Raw genomic sequence first — 25486 nt, 5'->3', positions numbered from 1 at the left:
GTGAATACAGAAATCCCTTTGTTTTAATGAATGTCATGCAGTATATGTCATTGAAATTTTTTCTACGTATCTTTATACATTTTTTACAATTAAATGAATATTAAGGAGCTGCAACTTTACGTTTTACCTTTATCATTCGTGAATAACTGTTTGGAGTTGGTGGTAGAAAAAGAAGAGTTTATCCGCTAACTCAAACTCAATGGTTAAAGGCCTGGTGTCCGGAATTCGTCCGGATTTTGTTTCACCGTCCTGAACTTAGCGGGCTGTCCTGTGGAGTGTGAAAGAGTAATAAACAGTAGGGATTGATGAAGAAAAATATCTTAATCAAACAGCTTTAAGGCCTGAACGAAATACAACTACATTTAGTTTCAAAATCAAATATATTTCATAATTTTTTCGAGCTTCTAGCTGCTGCCCTTTGTCAAGTTTGACAAAATTGATCGACGAAATCCTGTTTTTCTTTCCGGAATCACATCTGGCTCGCGTAGATCTGCTCTCTGAACGTTTAGAATGTGGTACTTTATTCGCAAATTGCTCAAACACCTCCAAAAACATAATACAAAATAAAATCATTCTTACTGAAAATTCTACCCAATCTTGAAGCCATCTACCGATTTTCTACCTAAAATCGCCAAGTAAAAACAGTGGATGACAGTTCAGATTCGACTTAAATTGAAAATACTCTCTTATGCATTTTTTGGTGCCTATAAAAACTGCTTGATTGAGAAAAACACTTTTTACACACATCACATTCAAACGGTTTCTCACCTGTATGTAGTCTTTGGTGTATATTTAAATAGGACGATCGAGAAAATCTCTTTTGACACATATCACATTTATAAGGTTTCTCACCTGTATGCAGTCTTTGATGTCTAATTAAAGAGTATTTCGAGAAATAACTGTTCTGACACACATCACATCTATACTTTTTTTTCCCTGTATGAATTCTTTGATGTCTTTCCAATTTTGAATGGAAATGAAATCTTTTATTGCATATATTGCACTCATAATCTTTTCTGCACTTTTTCCTATTCCAGCCAATATTAGAATTTGAAGCTTCCATAGGTGTATTGGTGTTACTCGGTGAAGTATCTGGAACTCCTAAAATAAAAGTAAAATAAAGTGGATTGAAAAAACTTCAAACGCTATAATAAGATATTCTCAATCATATGTCCCAAAGTAATCACAAAAAAAAATCAGACACATTAACATAAAAAAAATAGCAAAACGAGAGGCTTGAACATATACAGGTTTATTGATCTAAGGATTATAAAAATAAAACTATTTACATTTTTATTTATAGATTTTGTGATTCAAATAGTAAAAATATCCCTCTGTTAACCCTTGGCAGGCCACTATAGGAACAAATACTAGGAAAAATTTACCACGCCTTCCATACAATCCTTAGGTCAAACAGTTGACAAAAAAAAAAAAATGTTTTTGCACTGTTTATTAAAAATGGTAAATTTTATACCATGTTGCAAAATTACGACACTAACCTCTCAAGTATATAAAAATAGAGCATTTTCACTTGTTGTGGAAGGCTTTAAAACAATTGTTTTTGTCAGTAAGGCACAGTGGAAGTTCACTTATTTGCATTCAAAAGTGGTATATCCTGATTTGCACTGTTTGCAGCGGCTCTGCTTTTCAGTGTTTTTTGGCCAGTGATCAAGTCCATCGGCTTGAGGAGAAATTGCTGGTCGGATTCGATTGCGACTTCGAATGGGGCTGAGACTTTCTTCGACATGGTCTACCACGTTTACGTTGGGGCATCATACGTGCCGAGGCATATAACCCTGCTGCAACTTCAGACTTGAAGGCTCTCAAGATCATCGGTTCGTCTGTCCGTGAAGTGAGCGCTTTGACGTCTGACCTGAAAAGAAGCCAACTATTGCAGACTGTTGTGTCAATAAGCCACCAGAAGAATCTCATATACCATTTTTGTGAACGAAGATGCGTTCAGCACATCTCCACCAGCATGTCTGGTAAATCTACGCCACCCATATGACGGTTGTATTCATAAGCAATGGCTGGCCTTGAAACTTCAACCCTGGATTTATTCTTAACGTTCGAGCGTCTGCACGTATCCTGTGGCGTTTTTCAAGCATACGTTGAAGCCAAGCAAACCGTGTTGTTATCTAACCATTTCACTGCAATAACACCAGAATGACTGTCAGTCCTGTAATCGGAAGTTCCTCTTTTTTGTTTTTTCATTTCACCATCTGCGAGAAGCGGGTAGCCCTTCAGTCACACTTTGTTCAACGTACCCATAAACCAATAAAAGGGAATCCTGTAATTTTGAGCAAACTCATTAGTTTCAAGCTCGAAAACCAGTCGTCAAAGTAAATCTTGTAGTTCATTTTCTCCGGTAAGGTACTCACCAGATGTAAAACTATGTTGCCTCCAACCCTAAGATCTGGCTCTATGTCATCTTCGACAAGAGGTTTCTCACCTGTATGGAGTCTTTGATGTATAATTAAAGAGTCCGATCGAGAAAAACTCTTCTGACACAAACCACTTTAAACGTTTTTTTTTCCTGTATGAATTCTTTGATATCTTTCCTATATTGAATAGAAGTGATATCTTTTATCGCATATACTGCACTCATAGTATTTTCTGACACTTTTTCCTATTCAAGCCAATATTAGAATTTGAAGCTTCCTTAGGTGTATTGGTATTATTCGATGCAGTATCTGCAATTCCTACAATAAATAAGGGGGGGGGGGATAAAAAGTACCTAAAACGCTATAATAACATTTCTTAAATCATATATCCCTAAGTAATCACAAAAAATCAGACAAATTAAGAAAAAAATAGTAGCAAAACGAGAGGCTTGAACAAATTCAAGTCTATTGATATAAGCATTATAAAAATAAAACTATTGAATGTTTTACTTACAGATTTTGCTATTCAAATAGCAAAATATCCCCCTGTTAAGAAAAAGAAAAGAAGAAAAACTTGTACTTGCAATTAATTAACCTTAGGTCAAAGTTGGATCTAAGGATATAAGGGTTTGTCTTTATTTGCTGATTCTTTGAGCAAAAGAACAAGGGGAAACTATAAAAAATATGGCCTGGAAAACATATCCTCCTTTCTTAGTAATTAACTAAAAAACTGTTTCCACAAAATAAGTTTTTCAAAGAAAAGTAAAGAACTCCATTAAACGAAAAATGAGTAAAAATAAAATCAAATAATCTACCAAGTGTGAAACTACCACAAATCAGCATCTATAAATAGATGAAACCCAAAACGAACAGAGATTACAAAAAATAATCGAGTCAAACTCAAAACAAGCAGAAATTAACATAAGTTGGGCTCAAAACTCCTATGCCTTCCCAAGGACAGAACATAATTTGCACTTTACTGAAAAAAATATAAATGTTTTCACTTTTACAACTTTAATACATCAAATAATATTAACATTTTGATTACTAAATATCAGTATATGTATATTATACTGACAATGCATATTCATTTGTATGAATATGCACTTTCAGAACTTTCAACTACCTTGAACAAAATGGTTATCTCTAAAATTTGATTGAATGTGTTTGGGGAAATGGTGGGCGTGAAAAGGGGGTAAATTACTCTCCACTCACTTTCGACTATTAAAAAGGGCACTAGCCCTTTGAATTTCCAATCGAATGAGCCCTTTTTCAAGTTACTACAGACAAAGATTTCAAGAAAAACCTTATATGCCCCCAGGGCATAACTTATAACCTTTGCCCTGAAGACTGGAGGGGGGGGGAGTGTCCTGCTCAAAGCTATAATTTCCTGAACTTTAAACTGCGTGGAACAAAAGGGCTATCTAAAAATTTTGATTGGATATGTTTGGGGAAATGTTGGGCGTGGAAGGGGTGTTAGGTGCCTTCCAACAACTTTCGACTATTAAAAAGGGCACTAGCCATTTCAATTTCCAATCGAATGAGCCCTTCCTGAAGTTTCTACGACGAACCGTTCTATAAAAACCTTATATACCCCCAGGGCATAACTTACAACCCTTGCCCTAAGGGCTGTGGGGGAGTGTCCTCCTCAAAAACATAATTCTTATCTGGAAATCCACAACAATAAAAAAATGGTTATCTAAAAATTTTGATTGGATGTGTTTGGGGAAATGGTGGGCGTGGAAGGGGTGTTAGTTGCCTTCCAATTACTTTCGACTATTAAAAAGGGCACTAGCCATTTCAATTTCTAATCGAATGAGCCCTTTTTGTAGTTTCTACGACAACGCGTTCTATCCTCAACGCGTTGTCATCCTCAAAGACCTAATTTACAGAACTTAAAACTACGTTGAATAAAATGGCTATCTTAAAATTTTGATTGAATGTGTTTTGGGGAAAAGCTGGGCGTGAGAGGGGGGATAGTTGCCATCCAATCACTTTCGAATAGTATACAGGGCACTAGTCCAAGGAACTTCTAATCGAACGAGCCTTTTTTTAAGTGTTCGTAACAACACTATTTATAAAAACCTATCATGCCCCCAGAGTATAGCCCGCAACTCTTGCCTCAAGGGCTGTGGGGCTATGCCTATCTCAAAAACATAATTTCTATTGGAAGATAAACTACGCTGAACAAAACAGCTATCTCAAAATTTAGATTCGATGTGTTTGGGGGAATGGTGGGCGTGAGGGGGGGGGGAGGGGTTAGTTGCCTTCGAATCCTTTTTGACTATTAAAATTGGCACTAGCCCTTTGAATTTCCAATCAAATGCGGCCTTTTTCAAGTTTCTACGACAAAGATTTCAATAAAAACCTTATATGCCCCCAGGGCATAACTTATATCCTTTGCCCTGAAGACTGGGGGGGGGGGGAGTGTCCTGCTCAAAGCTATAATTTCCTGAACTTTCAACTGCGTGGAACAAAAGGGATATCTAAAAATTTTGATTGGATATGTTTGGGGAAATGTTGGGCGTGGAAGGGGTGTTAGTTGCCTTCCAATCACTTTCGACTATTAAAAAGGGCACTAGCCATTTCAATTTCCAATCGAATGAGCCCTTCCTGAAGTTTCTACGACGACCCGTTCTATAAAAACCTTATATACCCCCAGGGCATAACCTACAACCCTTGCCCTGAGGGCTGTGGGGGAGTGTCCTCATCAAAAACATAATTCTTATCTGGAAATCCACAACAATGAAAAAATGGTAATCTAAAAATTTTGAATGGATGTGTTTGGGGAAATGGTGGGCGTGGAAGGGGTGTTAGTTGCCTTCCAATTATTTTCAACTATTAAAAAGGGCACTAGCCTTTTGAATTTCCAATCGAATGAGCCCTTTTTCAAGTTACTACGACGAAGATTTCAAGAAAAACCTTATATGCCCCCAGGGCATAACTTATAACCCTTTCCCCTGAAGACTGGAGGGGGGGAGTGTACTGCTCAAAGCTATAATTTCCTGAGCTTTAAACTGCGTGGAACAAAAGGGCAATCTAAAAATTTTGATTGGATATGTTTGGGGAAATGTTGGGCGTGGAAGGGGTGTTAGTTGCCTTCCAATCACTTTGGACTATTAAAAATTGCACTAGCCATTTCAATTTCCAATTGAACGAGCCCTTTCTGAAGTTTCTACGACGACCCGTTCTATAAAAACCTTATATACCCCCAGGGCATAACTTACAACCCTTTCCTTGGGGGCTGTGGGGGAGTGTCCTCCTAAAAAACATAATTTCTATTGGGAGATCAACTATGCTGAATAAAATAGCTATCTCAAAATTTTGATTGGATGTGTTTCGGGAAATGGTGGGCGTGGGGGGGGGAGGGGTTAGTTGCCCTCAAATCCCTTTCGACTATTAAAATTGGCACTAGCCCTTTGAATTTCCAATCAAATGAGCCCTTTTTCAAGTTACTACGACAAAGATTTCAAGAAAAACCTTATATGCCCCCAGGGCATAACTTATAACCTTTGCCCTGAGGACTGGGGGGGGGAGTGTCCTGCTCAAAGCTATAATTTCCTGAACTTTCAACTGCGTGGAACAAAAGGGATATCTAAAAATTTTGATTGGATATGTTTGGGGAAATGTTGCGCGTGGAAGGGGTGTTAGTTGCCTTCCAATCACTTTCAACTATTAAAAAGGGCACTAGCCATTTCAATCGAATGAGCCCTTTCTGAAGTTTCTACGACGACCCGTTCTATAAAAACCTTATATACCCCCAGGGCATAGTTTACAACCCTTGCCCTGGGGGCTGTGGGGGAGTGTCCTCCTAAAAAACATAATTCTTATCTGGAAATCCACAACAATGAAAAAATGGTTATCTACAAATTTTGAATGGATATGTTTGGGGAAATGTTGGGCGTGGAAGGGGTGTTAGTTGTCCTCCAATCACTTTCGACTATTAAAAAGTGCAAAAGCCCTTTGAATTTCGAACCGAATGAGCCTTTTTTGAAGTTTCTACGACAACGCCTTATCGCCCTAAAAACCATATATGCCCCCAGGGCATAACTTACAACCCTTGCCCTGAAGGCTGTGGGGGAGTGTCCTCCTTAAAAACATAATTTCTATCGGGGAATCACCTATGCTGAACAAAATGGCTATCTCAAAATTTTGATTGGACGTGTTTTGGGAAATGGTGGGCGTGGGGGGGGGGGCAGTTGCCGTCAAATCACTTTTGACAATTATAAAGGGCACTAGCCCTTTGAATTTCCAATCGAACGAGCCTTTTTTGAAGTTTCTACAACAACGCCTTCTATAAAAACCTTATATACCGCCAGGGCATAACGTAAAACCCTTGCCACGAGGGTTGTGGGGGAGTGTCCTCCTCAAAAACACATTTTCCATTTGGAAATTAATTACGCTGAACAAAATGGTTATCTCAAAATTTTGATTGGATTAGTTTGGGGGAATGATGGGCGTAGGGGGGGGGGCTAGTTACCCTTCAATCACTTTCGAGTATTAAAAAGGGCACAAGCCACTCCAATTTCCAATTGATTAAGCACTTTTCGAAGTTTCTACAACTTCTTCGATACTAAGTGCCCTGCTCTAAAGGAAAAAAAATAAATGATACATTGTGCCAACATCGTTCTTACATGCCCTCAGGGCATAACTTGAAACACTTGGCCCACGGGTTGTGGGGGAGTGTCCTCCTCAAAAACATATTTTCTATTTGGAAATCAACTACGCTGAACAAAATGGCTATCTCAAAATTTTGATTGGATGTGTTTGAGGGAATAATGGGCGTGGGGGGGGGGGTTATTTAATCCTTCAATCACTTTCGACTACTAAAAAGGGCACTAGCCACTCCAATTTCCAATCGAATGAGCCCTTTTTGAAGTTTCTACAACAACTCCTTCGAAATGAAGTGCCCAGGTACGGATGAAAAAAAAACGTTGTGGCAACATCGTTCTTTACTTACGCATCGCTATTGCGCTGCCAATGATTCTATTTAAAAAGAGCTAGTACACTAGTAAAAACTCCGACTTCCTTTATTACTTAAATTTGTTTTTGCCTTCACACCGTTATTCATTTTTGATTATTTAATGAAAGCAGAAAGTTTTACGTAAGTGTGCACAAACTCCCTGGGATCCAAAACGATTGATGAAAGTAATTCGTTTTTGAGAATTAATAACAAAATCAACAATGCATGTCATAGTTCACCGATCAGCTCTCAGAACACGTGACTGTCATGGCTCATGAGTCGATTTTATGATTTGCGCAATTTTCACATCTTGTTTTGGCTTTCAACCGTTGAAAAAAAAACAGTTTCATATATCAAGACTGTAGAATGCAGTTGGAACGTCATTATATTACATATATACATAAGAATAACTGATCAGCCTATCAGCAGTGAGAAGAAAGAAAAGGCGATCAGCAGTCAGAACACGTGATTGTAAAAGCTTGTAATTTATTTGAAGCAGTTGGAACTTGATTATATCGTACATAAAAATAATAACCAATCAGCAGCCAAAAATCGTGATTTTTTATATAAGAAACAGATTCTTTATTAGTGCATTATATAGTGTTGTTTGGGTTACTCTACGTAATAGGTTTACTTACAAAGAAGTCACATTCAATAGAGTTATGAAGAGATATGACAGAGAGTTGTGACAGCTGTGACAGAACTTTATGACAGAGAGTTGATACGACATCATACCCGTATCAAATTCAATTGAAACTAAGAAAACAGGATCAAACACAGAAACAAAATACTAGCAAATGTAGTTACAATTCACGATAAAAATGATTTACAAAGCTCATAAATACTTAGATACAATTGGAACTCAATTATATTATATGTAGAAATTTGAACCGATCAACCAATCAGCAGTCATAAACCGTGATTTTTCAAAGCTCGCAAGACGTTGAAGCAGTTGGAATTTGATTATCTTATATAAAGGTCTTCGACTACTCGACAGGCTTTTACACACGGCCACGGTTACCCGCCAGGCTTTTATAAATTGATTCTCATTGTCTCTTATCTTCTAACCAACGCTGTTGTCCCAGTAAATCAGCAGGTTTATTTGCATCATTCCACACTTCTTGCATTTTCATGTAACCTTTGACATAGTTATTTGCGTCTTGCAATATTTCTTCAAAGTGATCCAGCACTTTACAAGAAATCCAATAATTTGAAGGATGTGCAAGGCCTTTTTCAGCAGCTTTATCAGGTCTAAAAAGTTCATTTGGCTATATGAAGATGGTTCGAAATCACCTTGAGGGATTTGTGATAGATGTGCCACTTAATTGGTGACAACTTTGTCCAGCTACTTTGAAGCTGAAAACATTACGCCTATTGATGGTTCGATCATCGGTTATGTTAAATGAAGCTCAAGCAACATATGAGTTCAAGTTTTGGATTTGTTTGTGGAACTCTTTAGAGAATAAGTGACATCCTATAAAAGGCCAAACCAATTCATTTGGAAATTGTGGAGGTGACAATGCAATTCAAATAAGCAAGCAGCAACCTCCGAATGAATCAACTTTGTTGACTATTCTTTTCTCGGGAAAATGTAGGACTCCACAGTGAATAAATACAAACCTGTAGGGTTCCAATAACTTTTAATTAACACTTGCATAGTTTACTGCACCTTTATTTCTTTGTTCTTCATTTTTATTTTTTAATTGTTCTGATCCCCATCAAGGCATGTCTTGTAACTGCAGTTTCTTTTGCTACACTTTCGTTTTTGACTCCTCGTAATTTCACAGCCACTTATCTTTTAACCACATATTTTTCTTTGTTTTTCATTATCGTTTATTATTACTTCAGATAATTTTTTTCAATGCCTTTCACCTCAGCTTCTCAGACTGGTCTAGTCACATTTGATGGTCTTAGTTGTTCATTTTCACCAGTGAATTTAAATCTTTCAGGTCTTCTTCTGGATCTTGTCTCATTTGAAAGTTCAGTTTGTTCATTTTGAGCAATTAACCACCCCCATGCCTTCTCAAGACCAGAACATTATCTGCACTTTACTGAAAGCATAATAGTTTAAAAAAATTTTCAGTTTTTGACTATATTAAATAAAAATCACTAAAACCTTAAGGAATAAATATCAGTGTGTGTGTATTAGACTGACAAACCATGGTCATTGGCTTTTTCAGGAAAATACAAATTATGTTCTGGCCTTGAGCAGGCATGGGGGTTGCTGGTACTACTTTTTTTTCCCTCGTTTTGAGTTTGACTCGGTTATTTATTGTAATTTCTGTTCGTTTAGGGTTTCATCTATTTATTCATTGTGATTTGTGGTAGTTTTACGCTTGGAAGATTTTTTTACTTTATTTCTGCCCGTTTTTGGTTTAATGTAGCTTAATATTTTTTCTTTGAATAGCTAGTTTTGTGTTAAAATTTTTTTTTAATCAATTTCTGTTTGTTCTTTATTGACATAGTCTTTTTTATGGGAAAAAATGTATATCTTTACATTTTTTTATGAGAATCCATAGTTTGGCTTACTATTTGTATGTTAGAGAAACTTTTTCAACACTTTTTAATACTGACACAAATAGGATTGTTTAATTGGATATCGACACGAAAACGATTTAGAGGATAAAAAAACAAAACAAATAAATTTCTTAATGATAAAAATGTAAACAAATAATACATTTTGAGGCAAATATTTGTCATCTGTTTAATTTCATTAATGAGCATATGCATCAATTTTACAGTAGGCTAGACTAGAGTTTCTATTTTTCACTTTAAGCTCTCCAAAATTTCATGCATGACTTTCTTCGTGAAGATATAAGTTCAATTGACTTAACTCTGAAAAAATTGGGGAAAAAATTGAAAAAAAAAAAAATTGACTTTTAACTCAACAAAATTTAGTTCTCTATTTTTATTTGAGTCTAGGGCTTTTAGTAAAATTTATACTCTATACTATAAAATATATTTTATAAGAAAATATACATTAAAAGTATGTTATAAAATAATTAAAACATCTGGTAGGCAGTAGAAACCAGTCTGTACTTTTTTCCAAATCATAATCTATTATCGTGAAATCAGATGATAATAAACAAGTTCTGTGTATTTTTATTTGAGTCTAGGGCTTTTGGTAAAATTAATACTCTATAGTATAAAATATATTATACAAGAAAATATATATTAAAAGTATATTATAAAATATAGCAAAACATTTAATATATAAGTTAGAATAGTAAGCTAGAATAAGCTAGCTTAGAATAAGCTAGCTTAGAATAAGCTAGAATAGTAAAAATATATAAAATAAAGTAAATACTATAGTTTTCAGTTTTATTTTCTAGCTATTAGAAAACAATCTTCACCAAAACTCTTTCAAGTGACGACTTTAAACGTTCCTCCTATACCAAAAAAAAAAAACAAAAAAAAAACGGTTTAGCGTTTAGAACAATGAAATGAGCCAAGATAAAAACTCGGTCTTCAGATTAGTCTAAATTCATGATGTCGTCCACTGATCCGTCCCAGTTTGTTTTTTTACATAGCCCATAATAAAAAATTTGGACTATACAGAAAAAAATATTTGAAATATACCTTAGGCAGTCAAAAGCTATGGCACCTGATTCTTGGGTGTCAGGTTGAAGTTTAAAAGGTTCTGAAAAGCCAGGAAGATTACCCAAAGGAACATCTTCATGTTTAGGAGACAAAAGAAGGTTCGGAACACCAAAGTCTTCCTTATTGTGACTTGGTAAAGCAACTTCAACTTCTAAAACAAAAAATAAACAAAATTGACATAAACAAAAAATCAAGAGTAAAGCTTACTGAAAAAATTCAACAATTGTTTTATTATACGTTAGTCAAGAGAATTGATAATAATAAGCAGCACAATAGCACTGTGAGCCTTCAGGCTCTGCGCATTTTTAGTATTTGCTTTTCTCCCCAGATCACTTCGTATGGAAGAAATTGTGGTTGATACTTCGGATGTGGCTCATTCAAACAGAGTATGAAATTTCGAACATCATGTCTAAGAGTCAAAAACGACAGGTGTACAAGCCACCCCTCCCACACCCTCTTTAGCTGCTTTCCCTAAAAGAATATCCAAGCAAAAATTTCGATATAGAGATTAAGCTCAAAATGATAGAACGTTCCTACCACTATACCTCTACCTATGAGATACCCCACGAGAACCTTCGGGCCAAAGACTATAAGTTATACAAGTTGTCGTATGTTATCATATTTATTTTGTTTCAGAGGCAACGCTATAGCGTTGCCTATAGTAAAAGCCATACGGCTCCAATGTTTTATTGTTATTATTATTATTAAATTTTTTTCCAGAGGCACTTCATATGGAAGGGGTCGCCATATAAACTTCAAAGGGGACTCATTCAATTGGAAATCGAGAGTTCTAGTGCCCTTTTTAAGAGTCGAGTGATCGGAGTTCAACTAGCCCCCCCCCACGCCCTTTTTTTCCCAAATGCATCTGATAAAATTTTGAGACAGGTATTTCGTTAATAACAGTTCAATCATCACATAACAAAAACTCCGGTGTCAACACAACTCCCAAGGGCCCGGGGACAGGTGTTGTAAGATATGCCCTGGGGGTATATATAGTTCTTATGAAAGGAATATTCGTAGAAGTTTCAGAAAGGGCTTTTTTTATTGGAAATTGAAAGTTCTAGTTCATTTTTTAGGAGTAAAAAATGTCGGAGGGTAACTAGTCCCCCAAAAAAATTTTTCCAAAATGCATCCAATAAAAATTTTGAGATAGGCATTTTGTTAAAAATAATTCAATGATCACATTACAGAAACTCCGGTGTCAACACAACCCCCAAGGGGCAGGCGTTGTAAGTTATGCCAGGGGGCATATATGGTTCTTATGAAATGAATGCTCGTATAAACTTCGGAGGGCTCATTTGATTGGAAATTGAAAGTTCTAGTTCACTTTTTAAGAGTCAAAAGATATCGCAGGGTGACCAGCCCCCCCCCCCCAGCACACCTTATTTTTCCCAAACACATCCGATAAAATTTTGAGATAGCCATTTTGTTAAAAATTCTTCAAATAACATATAACAAAAACTTATGCGTTAACACAACCCCCAGGGACCGGGGGCAGGCGTTGTAAGTTATGCCCTGGGGGCATGTATGGTTCTTGTGAAAGGGATGCTCGTCTAAACTTCAGAGGGCTCATTTGATTGAAAATTGAAAGTTCTAGTTCACTTTTAAGAGTCAAAAGATATCGGAGGGTGACCAGCCCCCCCCCCCCACCTTTTTTCCAAATGCATCCAATAAATTTTTGAGATAGCCATTCTGTCAAAAATAGTTCAAAGATCATATAACAAAAACTCCGGTGTAGACACCCCCCCCCCCTAGGGCCGGGGGCGGGGGTTGTAAATTTTGCCCTGGGTTATATAGGATTCTTATGAAAGGGATGCTCGTATAAACTTCAGAGAGGGCTTATTTGATCGGAAACTGAAAGTTCTAGTTCAATTTTTAAGAGTCAAAAAAGATCAGAGGGCACATAGCCCCCCCCCCCCCTCCACACTCTTTTTCTCTCAAACTCATCTGATAAGAAGTTTGAGATAGCCATTTTTTATTAAATAGTCCAAAGACCATATAACAAATTCTCTGATGTCAACACAGCCCCCCAGGTTTTCTCTCAAACTCATCTGATAAGAAGTTTGAGATAGCCATTTTTTATTAAATAGTCCAAAGACCATATAACAAATTCTCTGATGTCAACACAGCCCCCCAGGGCCCGAGGGCAGGAGTTGTAAGTTATGTCCTGGGGCAATATAAGGTTCTTATGGAAGGGATACTCGTAAAAACTTCAAAGGGTTCATTTGATTGTAAATTGAAAGTTCTAGTTCAGTTTTTGTGAGTCAAAAGAGATTGGAGGGGAACTAGCCCCCCCCCCCCCATACGCTCCTTTTTCCCCAAATGCACTCAATAACAATTTTGACATAGCCATTTTTTTAAAAATAGTTCAAAAGTCAGATAACTAAACTCAGGTTTTGGAACAACACCCCAGGGCCCGGGGGCAGGTGTTGTAAGTTATGCCCTGGGGCATATATGGTTTTTATGAAAGGGATGTTCGTATAAACTTCAGAGGGCTCATTTGATTGGAAAATGAAAGTTAGAGTTAACTTTTTAGGAGTCAAAAGAGATCCGAAGGCAACTAGCCCCGCCCCCCCACGCCCTCTTTTTCCAAACCCATCTGATGAAAAATTTGAAATAGACGTTTTATTAAAAAAAGTTCAAAGGTCAGATAACTCTGGCATCAATACAACCCCCCAGGGCCGGGGGGAAGGCGTTCTAAGCTATCCCCTCAAGGCATGTATGGTTCTTATGAAAGGGGTAATCGTATAAACTTCATAGAGGGCTCATTGGATTGGATATTGAAAGTTCTAGTTTACTTTTTAAGACTCATGAGATTGAGGGACAACTAGCCCCCCCCCCAGGCCCCTTTTTCCCCAACCCCATCCCGTACAAATTTTGAGATAGCCATTTTTTTTAAAATTGTTCAAAAATTAAATAACAAAAACTCCGGTGTCAAGGGAACGCCCCAGGGCCCGGGGAGTAGGCTTTGTAAGTTTTGTCCTGGGGGCTTATATGGTTCTTATGAAAGGGATGCTCGTATAAACTCCAGAGAGGAACCATTTGATTGTAAATTGAAAGTTCTAGTTCACTTTTTAAGAGTCAAAATATATCCAAGGGCAATTAATCCCCCCCCCCCCCGCACACACCCTTTTTTCTCCAAACCCATCCGATAAAAAATTTTGAGATAGCCATTTCGTTAAAAATAGTTCAAAGGTCAGATAAGAAAAACTCCTGTGTCGACGCAACCCCCAAGGGCCCGGGGGCAGGCGTTGTAAGTAATGCTCTGGGGATATATATAGTTCTTATGGAAGAGATACTCGTACAAACTTCGGAGAGGGCTCATTTGATTGGAAATTGAAATTGAAGAGATTGCATCTTTTCCCCAAATGCACCCGATAAAAAATTTTATATAGCCATTTGGTTAAAAATAGTTCAAAGGTAAAATAACGACACTCCCTTGTCGACACAACCCCCAGTGCCCCAGGGCAGGTGCGGAAAGTTGTGCCCCTGTGCGTTATATGGTTCTTATGGAAGGAATGCTTGTATAAACTTCAGAGATGGCTCATTTGAATGGAAATTAAAAAATCTGGTTCAATTTTTAAGAGTCAAAAGAGATCGGAGGGGAGATCGGAGAGATCGGATATTACGCAGATGCCCTTTTTACGAAGTGGATGAACCTAAACTCTTTTGATTTAGTTCAATAGCAGTAGCAATATTAGTAGTTGTTTCCTTGAAAGTTTCAATTTAATACCATATGCTGTTTCTAAAATAATGCTGATACGCCCCTTTTGTCAATTTGCATGCACATACTGTTTCTTTATTCTTTTCGTTATTTCTCTAAACTTTGACTTATATACCCATTGCCTTTTTCAAAGCCGAGGATAAAACACGCCTCCTTTCGAAATAATTAATAAAAAAAAAAAATCCAAAAAAGAAGTTTTTCAAAGAAAAGTAAAGGCCACTTTAAACTTAAGATCAGCAGATACAAATACTTGTTAAAATCTAAACTCAAAACGACCAGAAATTACTATTAAAGAATAAATGAAACCCAAAACGAACAGAAATTAAAAAAAGAATCAATCCAAACAAACATACAATAGATACTAAAGTAAATGAATAAAAAAACCTTAAAACGAGTGAAATTTAAACTGAATATGCAAATCAAGCTTGAAACGATCAAAACTCACTACAAACAATAGTCTGGGTATCGCCTCCTTCTCTCACTGTAAAAGTCTAAAACCTACTGCTTCATGGCGCTTTACTGAAAACTATATGTGTCTTGAACAGTCTTGGAAAGTATAAACAAAATCAAATTGAATATTTGATATATAATGATATTAATTGTTTAAAAATCCATCAGTTCAAGATTTTATTTCACTGTAATTTTCATTTTCAATGCTGTAACAACTGGAAAAGAAAAATATTTGGAATATAATTCGTTTCCAGTGAAGCGCCAATGACGCAGAAGGCTTTAAATTTTTACACTTAAGGAAGGGGATAATTTTAGGGGTCTTGAACAATTTTAAAAATAACTAATAAATTAAACTGAATATTTGATGTATAATGATATTAATTGCTGAAAGCTCATCAGTTCAAAATTTTACTGTAATTTCAATGTTTATTTTCAATATTAAGTACAAAAGAAAATATTTGTAATACAATTCCTTTTCAGTAAAGCGTCATGACACAGTAGGTTTTAGACTTTTTCAGTGAGAGATGGAGGCGATACCCAAACTCTTGTTTGTAGTGATTTTTGTTCATTTAAAGCTTGATTTGCATATTAAATATAAGTTTCGGTCGTTTTAAGATTTATTTATTCGTTTACATTAGTATCTATTGTATGTTTGTTTGCATTGATTCTTTATTTAATTTCTGTTCGTTTTGCGGTTCATTGATTCTTAAATAGTAATTTCTGGCCGTTTTGAGTTTGGATTTTAACAGGTATTTGAATCTGCTGATCATAAGTTTAAAATGGCCTTTACTTTTCTTTGAATAATTTCTTTTTTGGAAAGTTTTTTTTAATTAATTATTTCGAAAGGAGGCGTGTCTTATCCTCGGTTTTGAAAAAGGCTATGGGTATATAAGTAAAAGTTTAGAAAAATAAAAAAAAAGAATAAAGAAACAATATGTGCATGCAAATTGACAAAATGGGCGCATCAGCAACATTTTAGAAACAGCATATGGTATTAAATTGATACTTTCAAGGAAACAACTACTAATATTGCTACTACTATTGAACTAAATCAAAATAGTTTAGGTTCATCCACTTCGTAAAAAGGGCATCCGCGTAATATCCAAGGTAAAGTTAAAGGTATTACGTGGGAATGCAGCAATGTCCTCTCATCAATGGTTTACGGTATTAAGGTGAAACTTTCAGGGATTTAACGAATACTACTACTTCTGCAACTGAGCTAAATCAAAAGAGGTTGATTTATACTCTCAGACTGGCATAGATTCAATATCCCAAGAATGCGATAGAGCATTAAGTTCAAAAACTTTCAGGAAAAACTGAGGAATATAAGAAACTAAATCAAAAGATAGTATGTGGAAGAAAATTGCCAAAAACGTGAAATTTTCCATGAAAAGCTAGAGGTATTACATTGGAACTTTCATAGCATCTTTTTAATGATGCTGAAGTAAATAAAAAGACACTATGTCCTTCCAAGCTCGTCAAATGTTTGTACTTCACTCCACTGTGAATGATATATCATTTATTCGGAAATAATTTTTCCCCGAAAATTTCTAAAAACTCTGAAGGATTTTGGGATTACTTTCTTGGAAACTAGAATAATTATGAGGATAAAACTTTCAGCAATAGATCTTAGAAATTAATTGGGTTAGGAAAATGATCCTCCAAAGAATAAATACCAAGCTCTTATGATCACCTAGCAAATTGATGAAGATGTTATGTGATGAAGATAGCCGGTATTTACTGATGTTTGGTACATGGTTCGTTCGATTACTAATGCCTTAAGCTTCTTATGATTACTAGTACATTAAGCTTGTTAGGATCTATTGTATTTGTATATTTTTGTTGGATTCGCATATGAATACAACTCTTTTAAGAGATGTATATATCACTGAACAGTTAAAACTCTAAGCAATGCATTAAAGTGTTAATTATTAGAAATCTTTGAGATCCAATACTTCAAATTATTTACTAATTGGCTTTACTATATAAGAATATTTTTAGAAAGATCAATTAGGCTATGCTATTTTTGTTGTATTTACTCATTTAGTTAGATTACTGAAAATTATATTACTTTTTTTCTGATTTGAAAAAACATTACTTTTCTTAATTAATATCAACCTGTTCTCACTGTTCTATATCTCTTTGATGGAAAAGAGTTGTACAGCTCCAATGATAATTGAAAAACCTGACTCAATCGATGCGCGTAAAATGGACGATACAAGTGTTTTGTTCTGCTTTGAGTGTAAAAAGGACAATTTTTGCATTTTTTTCCCTCTGAGATTCAGTGAGGCAATTAAGGAGAGATTTTGCACGATCAAAATGATCTTAATGCTTTAATAACAACTAAAATAATAATCATTAAAAATCACCTTTTTGAGGAATGAATAAATCTAAGATGAGGGAAAATACATTTTAATTTGGTGCCCATGGTGCCCCAATTATACATTTCTTTGCCACGAAAATGCCCAACATAGTACCCTCGCGATATACATTCAGAGTGGAAATAAGAAATTTATACCATTTTCTAGTGCGTTTTCGGGGCAAGTCAGATGGGCTCTGGACTGAATAATAAGAAAAAAATATTGCTAGAAAACTCACTTTCACGAATATTTGATTCAAGCTCAGAAGGCTTGAAATTTCGATTAAGCTGTTCAGATACGCCTGGAGAAACCACCAAAGGAACATCTTCCTGTTTGGGTGATAAAATAGGATATTTCCTTCCAAAACTATCTTCACTAAAATCTGGGAATGGTTCTTCAACTTCTAAAGAAAATTGAAAATCAATTAACAGTAAAACCCTCACAAAAGTAACCCTTCTGTCATTTAAAATTATAAAGAACAAAAAATATTCATTACATGGGTACTTCAAAAATGAAAAAAAGATAACTTAATAGCAAAAAAAAATCGAAAACAACATTTAGACATTAAATTAGATTTAATGTAATTGTAAATTAGACATGTGATTTTCTAGTGGAACATGACAGAAAAGCATCTAAAAACACTTTCTTGATTCTCGAGACTGCAAAAACTACTGGTGAAACTCAGCCAGATCTCTCGGCCTTTTCTAGATCAATTTATTTTAACAAGTGCGTTTATTCTAATAATTTCTCGTTGGCCTAGTTGAAACTAGTGATTTTCATGAATTTAGAACAAACTCTATAACATGAGATTTTGCCGAAAATTATATAAAAATTTCAGGTACTTGTCTTTTAAACGGAACGCACTAAGAATTAGGCCTATGCTATGTAAGATCTAACAGAAACTGGTTTCCCTTTCTGGATCGGCTATGATTTGCTTATTTTGAGTGAGAAAGCAACGATGTATGTATATTTTTTATTAAATATTTAACATATAGAGGTGGTTAGGGGTTAGGTTAGGTATTTAATATAATACGTTATATAATACGCGCATCGCATTTTATGCATATAATATACTACGCATTTTACGCGGATTGACTGAGTCAGGAATTTTAGAAACTCATATCCCAGGGTTAGGAAACATAAAACTTAGGGGATACAAAATTTATTTACTCAGGCAGAAAGGATGGGGTGAATAGGCCTGGAGTAGGGCTTATTTTTAATAAGGAAGCTGCTAAGTCATCTTTACGTAGGAAAGCTCATAATAATAGAGTTCTAGTTACTCATTTTATGACTAAAAAGTTCAAGGTATCAGTCGTAGTAGTATACGCCCCTGTAAATCGAACTAATGGAGATAGTGGTGACTCGAATGAATTTTAGCCACAGCTGTAAGAACAAATAGACAGGGTCCAAGGTAGAAATATGATAATTTTATAAGGAAATTTTACCACCCAGGTTGGTTGAAATGGGGATAGATAGTATCCTAGCATGGATAAGCTTGTCGTAGTAGTAATAATTGTAATGATGATTTATTATCCAAAACCTCAGAGACAAAATCAATCGTTAGCAAGCGGTATTTGCGAGGGTATACTACTAACAAAAACAGAAATAAAAATGAATAAATAAAACAGAAAGTATATTCTATTAGAAGTAAGAGGTCTGTGTACCAAAATATACTTGCATAAATATTTCATACACAATAAAACAACATGATATCATGATCCTGAAGCAAAAATATCAATACATTTATTATCATTTCTAATTTCATCAATATTAGTCTAATTCCATCAATATTTATCAAGAAACCCCAAACGTAACTCAGATTTATATTGACTAATGGATAATTCCTTGGTACTTGGGATAAGCTTATTTCATAGCTTAGCCCCTCTAAATAATTGAAAAAGAAGGAGGCGAGCAACCTCAATATCTCCTCTTTATGGCATTATTCTATAGTAAGCGTATTGGACGAAGTATTGAAGAGAAAGTAGCAAGCCATAGAGACGAACAGTACAAAATATACAGATAAATCAGAGACAAATACAATGACCGTAAAAAGTATGAAGGAAAAACATGTTTTATTTTACGAACAATCCCTAAATTACTCAATAATATTTACATGGTACTATTACTAAATAGTAAATATTACTATTTACATGGTACTTAAATGATATATTTTCAAGGCAAAATTTTTCGAAGGCAAAGAAAACCGTAATGGGTACAGATTTTGTAAATTTTGCAATTGTGCAATTTTATAGGTATTACAGTCTAGTTACAACCAATACAGTATTTGGTGATAAAATGGCCCATAATTTAATATGGAATTGACATGATGGTAACACAGTTAACCTTTTTGATTATGTTATTGTAAACCGAAGACTAGAAGGATTGATACAAGATACAAGGGTATATAGGAGTGTTGCTATTGATGTTAAAAGTAAAGATAACCAGCTAGTATGTCTAGGATTAACCTTATGATAAAACTTGGGAAGGGTAACTGTTTTCCAGTATGAGAATTTGAGAGAAACTTCCGAGGAAAACTTGAACACTAAACTAGAGAGTGTAAAATTTTATAATGTAGAATGTAGATTTAAGAATTTTAGGAAAATAGTTTGTGAACTCGCTGGACGGTGTCTTTGGGAAGAAAGTTGGAAACACAGGTAGGAATATTCGTGTAAGTATTTTAGGTTTGATAGAAAGGAGGAATTTGCACAAGAATTATTTGAGTGACATACCATTTGAAAATAAGAGAAATTTTGGGAAAGTGGAAAGCATTAAAATACGAGTTAAGGAGGTTTGAAGTGTAGGTCATTCATAAAATTGGATGTTAATGAAGATTTATTTTATGAGGATATTTTTGTGACAATACTAAAAGGATAACAAAATAAAAAGCACGTGATTGCAACGTAATTATGGCAGAACATTCTCAGAATGGTTCTGGTCTGTTGGTATACCATCTTTCCTTGTCATTTCACATACATCCTGTTCGTTATAGGATCTATTTTTTATCATAGCATTATCTGTTATCTTCGTGATTTATCGAATTGATTATTTTAATTTTTCGTTGTTCTGGCCTCTCATTGATAATAGCTTATGTTCGTTTCAAGTTGGTAGCATTATCAGATATTTTTTTCACTGGTCATAAATTATGGCTCTTAATTTTTCTTCAAAAAACTTTCCTAAAACCCTCTTTTGGATTAATCTAAACATTCATAACAATTATTTCAAACATTCTTCCCATCTAACAACCTCAGAGCATAAATTTGATAGCACAGCAAAACAGTCGAGAGTGCAGTTTGGTTGACTAAAATCTATTTCTTTAGACCAATATTTGGCAAAATGGCAGAACCTTATGACCCTGAAACAGGAACATATAAGAACATGAATTCCCACCGAGATATTAATACTTTTCATGCTGCAACATAATGTTTTTGTGTTCTAGTTGCTCTGTTCACGATAAAACTCTTGGACAGATTGCTGTTATCACAGATTAAGTAGCCAAATTAAAATAAAATTATTTCATAGCACTCCTTTCTAAGGCTATCTCAGATATTCGATAATGTTTTAATTAAGAATTATGCATTTAGGAGAGGAAGCAATGACCCTTACCATTAGTTAGAGGATATCTAGAACATGGTATTTAAAGAATACCGGGATAAATCAAAACTAAACCAAGGTATTAGAACTAATTGTCAATCTATATCTAGACATACTCTATCTAGATCTATATCTTGAAAAATATCTAGATAAAATAAGACAGAAACAAATATTGGAAACAGGTGTGGATCTTCACAGTTAAACTTAAACCACTATTTTCTCATCTTAAGCTTCAGACGTGTCAATATTTGATAAAGTAGATTACCGAAGGGGGGGGGGAACTACCCCCTCCAGACCCCGCCCCCACCCCTCAGCTAAAAAAATTTTTGCAAAAAAATATTTTCAAAACTAAGATAAGCCTGAATAATTCAAGCATCCGGAGAAACATGTCAGTTTTCTTTAACCCTTAACTGGTCAGATGGGGTAAAAAATTAGCCCACGTACTTTTGTTTTTGGAGATTTCTCAATAGCCTCTGAGGCTACGCCATCGTGGTTCTGTGTAATCTTCAAACACCCCACGGAGAATCTTCGGTGAGTCAGTCGACTTACTGCGTCCATCCAGAAAGGAGGTTAGGGAGTCTGGGGTAGTTTTTTAACCCACCTGACCACTTACGTACCAAAAAAACTTGAAACTGTAAGGGTCAAATATTTTGAAAAACGGTTCTTAGAGTCTGAATGGCTAACATTCGATAGGGAGATTACAATTGCACCACTTCCATCATTTATCTATACCAATACTGAAGGTCTTGTAATGTTTTTAGTAGTATTTTAACGTTTTTAATGTTCCAAAGGTATTTCTTGCCAAGACGTTGAATATTTTTACCCTTCTTTGCCTTTCCCTTTAATTCCTTACTTTTCTAGGAAGCCAAGATCAGTAGCCACAAGAAAATAACTGAGGAAGAAGTCATGGAGCTTCTTGAAAGAGAAGAAGATCTATCAGATGAAGATGAAGGTCACCATAGGGATCCTGATTTTCAGTTTGAAGATGACGTCGATGATGTTGTCATTGAATGCGAAACTGACAAAGTGGATAACACAGAAGGTCGTCAAACTAGTTCTTTAGATTCACAGGAACCCCAGACCTCGAGTACGTTAGACGAAGATGAAGTTCCTCTCGCAAGGCGGCGGAAGAAGCCCGTGGATGTGTTTATCGGTAGAGGGGGTAAAACAAAATGGTTTAAGCAGCCACCGCCATCTTCACATACTCGCTCTTCCAATACAGGAAGAGCACTATAGGTGGGAGGTGGGAGGCACTTGTGCCGAATCCTCACCCATTATGGGGTACCACCTCCATGTTGAAGATGCGGTAATGAGGTGCGTTGGCAGGTGGCACCGTTCCCCGTCTAATGATGCAAGGCAATGGATTTATGGGCTTTGTCGGGCTAACCACCCGGCAAAGCTTCTTTTACCTGGTTATGATTAACAACAATAAGCCTCGGACCAAACAGCCATTTCGACGACGACCTGCAGCACGACCACCGACCATCCAAACGGACCTGTTCACGGTAGCCCACTGCAATGTACAAGGTCTCAGATCTAAGTTTGACCAGTTCCTACATTTAGTGAACTCGGTCAAGCCATCTATCATGTGCATCACTCAGACCAATCTAAACCAAGATATTCAGAGCAGTGAGGTTGCCGTACAGGGATACACAGTCCTCTGGCGGGATCGAGAGTGTACTGAAGGCGCTAAATACGGAGGAGGAGGTGTCGCTGTTTATCTACAGAGCCATATACTTTATTCATGCCTGAACATACCAGATTCAGCAGGCGAAGAAGCTCTGTGGGTTAGGGTGACCCTCCCGAATAAATCCGTGATTGTCGGTACCGTGTATAACCCTCCAACTTACCAGATTACCAGCTACCTTGAAGCCCCCCTCGATTATATTTGGGGCAAGCATGCTAAGTCTGCCATTATCCTTCATGGAGACTTCAACGTCCATCATAGCGTGTGGCTTCGCAGCAAAAATACTGATAGGGAGGGGTCGGACTTGTATGATCAATCTCTCTCTTACGGGCTGGAACAACTTGTTGATTTCGACACGTATCACGGCCCAAACGGATCATCTCGTCTTGACCTCTTCCTTACAGATCACCCTGACTCCTTTAAGGCAGACGCTCATGCTTTTACCAGTGACCACGTTGCCGTCGTTTCACGTGGAAACCTACGTATTCCCTCTCCAGCAAAGCCTGAGTGAACAATCTGGCTCTACCAAAGAGGTGATTGGGACGGTTTGAGAAACACTCGTTTTTCTCAGCAGTGGTGAGCCTTCCTCCTGGAAGGCCCAGAGAAAGCTGCAGAACAGTACCAGCAGGCCATAGTTGACTCTGTCGAAAAGCATATCCCTTCAAAGCGGATCCAGGTGTCCAGTAAGGACAAACCTTGGTTCAACGCCCAGTGTAAGAAGACAATCCGAGCAAAGCAAAAGGCACACAAGCGATGGCTACTTTCGAAGAGCGAAGAGGACAGAATTGCATTCATAAATGCGCGCAAAGATGCAGTTTGTGCAATTCGGCAGTCCCGGGTTCAGTATAAGTATAAGGAGAAATTCGCCACCAAGCTTCAACATGCTTCGGCAAAGAGTTGGTGGAGAATTGTCAAGGAGGCTTTACCGTCGTCCAAGGGGACCGCAACTCTTTCTCTAAAGATTAACGGGACAGTGGTACAAGATCCAAAGGGAAAGGCTGAAGCTCTTGCTAAGGCTTTTGCCGAATTCTCGAATCTGGACGACGACGGTAGAGAAGTGCCAAACTTCTCCGACCGAACCGACACTGTCCTGGAACGCGTGAATTTTTCTGCTCCCAAGATCCTTCGCATTCTCCAGCATCTACATGTGATCAAATCCACAGGTCCTGACAACATACCAAGTGTTGTCCTCAAATCCTATTGTGCCGAACTAGATTGATCATTGTCGTTGCTTTTTTAGCTGTACTTTCGCTCAGGAACCTTCTCAAAAATATGGAAATCCGCCCATGTTATACCTTCCCTAAGGCCAGATGGCGATCCAACGAGCTTGGGCTCCTACAGGCCTATTAGCCTCCTCTCCTGTGTTGGCAAAGTCTATGAGAGCGTCTCCAATAAAACATTTCAACAGTTGTAGGAATCAAACGAACTTCTAGGCGATCGCCAATATGGATTCCGCCGAAAACGCTCAACATTAGACTGCCTAGTGGCCCAGTATCAGGAGTGGATAGAAATTCTGGCAATGGGATACGACATCAGGCTATTATCCTTCGACATTGCGAAAGCTTTTGACAAAGTATGGCACCGTGGCCTGCTAAAGAAACTCTATGCGTATGGTGTTCGTGGATGTCTGTTAAAAGTGATTGAGAGCTTTCTTTACGATCATTCACTGCGGGTTGTTCTTGACGGGTTTATTTCCCGCGAATACCCAGTGAAAGCAGGGGTACCCCAGGGCAGTGTCTTGGGACCTACGCTTTTCCTTATCTACATAAACGACATGGGAGACAACCTCGCAAACCCTCTGCATCACTTTGCCGACGATACCACGACACACTCAGCCGGATCAGCCAGATGGATCTTTTGAAAATTGAAAAGTGGTCTGATGCATGGATGATCAAATTCAATGCATTGAAAACAAAGTAGCTTCTAATTACCCGATCAAAGGTGCCACGTGAACACTCCAGTTTCATCTTCAAAAATGAAGCTATAAAGAGAGTCGACGAGCTTCGTCTACTGGGAATTCATTTCTCCACCGATCTCTCTTGGAACAACCAACTTGATCGGGTGAGAACCTCCTGCGCAAGAAAGCTGGGAGTTACTCTTCGCTGCAAAAACCTTCTTCCATCAAGCTCGATCATCCCACTCTACAAGTCTTGCATCAGACCCATAGCTGAATATGGATGCCCGCTATATGTTGGTGTTCCGAAAACGCTGTTGGCACCACTTCAGAAAATCCAGAATAGGGCAATTAGGGCGGGCTGTGCCTGTACACAAGAATTGCTCCAGCCTCTAAATGAAAGGTTTGACGTAGCGTCGATGGCAGTTTTCTACAAATACATGCATTCGCCTCCCTCAGACGAGCTCTCTCGAATGGTGCCCCCCTTTGTCCAGCCGACAAGGCAGAAACGAAGGCACATAGCTCAGTAAAATTATCTAAAGGAGGATACGCCGAGAACCGAGTACTTGAGGAACAGCTTCATCCGGCGTTGCACTTCTATCTGGAACGATCTTCCTGGGGATATTATTTCTGCAAATCCCTCTGTTGACACCTTCAAAAGAAGGTTCAATAGACATTTAAAACCTCGAGGCCATTGAACGAGGTAAATGAATAGCGGCATATCAGATACTTTGAAGTACCTGGCGCCGTGAATATTGGAATTAAAAAAAAAAAAAAAAAAAAAAAAAAATATAGTATCACAACTACCAGGCGTTCGAGGGCCATCCAGGGTA

The 25486-nt window shown here is 36.9% G+C and overlaps 1 protein-coding gene and 1 pseudogene across 1 annotated transcript in view; one reads left to right on the top strand and one right to left on the bottom strand.

The window, feature by feature from the left end:
• Window positions 1-1668: 1668 nt before the first annotated feature.
• LOC148945433 (uncharacterized) overlaps window positions 1669-25486 on the bottom strand; it is a 52863-nt gene continuing 29045 nt past the window's right edge. The window contains exons 5-8 of the mRNA XM_089099041.1: window positions 17720-17884; window positions 10927-11098; window positions 8416-8598; window positions 1669-1873 (exon numbers count right to left, since the gene is read on the bottom strand). Coding sequence (XP_088955167.1) covers window positions 1669-1873; window positions 8416-8598; window positions 10927-11098; window positions 17720-17884 — 725 coding nt within the window. The remainder of the gene's footprint in view (window positions 1874-8415; window positions 8599-10926; window positions 11099-17719; window positions 17885-25486) is intronic.
• LOC148945435 (uncharacterized) lies at window positions 21979-23270 on the top strand (annotated as a pseudogene).

Source organism: Artemia sp. Qi Xiang Cuo, chromosome 13 (genome assembly GCF_049724085.1).
Source record: "Artemia sp. Qi Xiang Cuo chromosome 13, ASM4972408v1, whole genome shotgun sequence".
Lineage (NCBI taxonomy): Eukaryota > Metazoa > Arthropoda > Branchiopoda > Anostraca > Artemiidae > Artemia > Artemia sp. Qi Xiang Cuo.
Note: the sequence above shows the minus strand (reverse complement) of the source record. Positions and strands in the feature narration are given on the sequence as shown.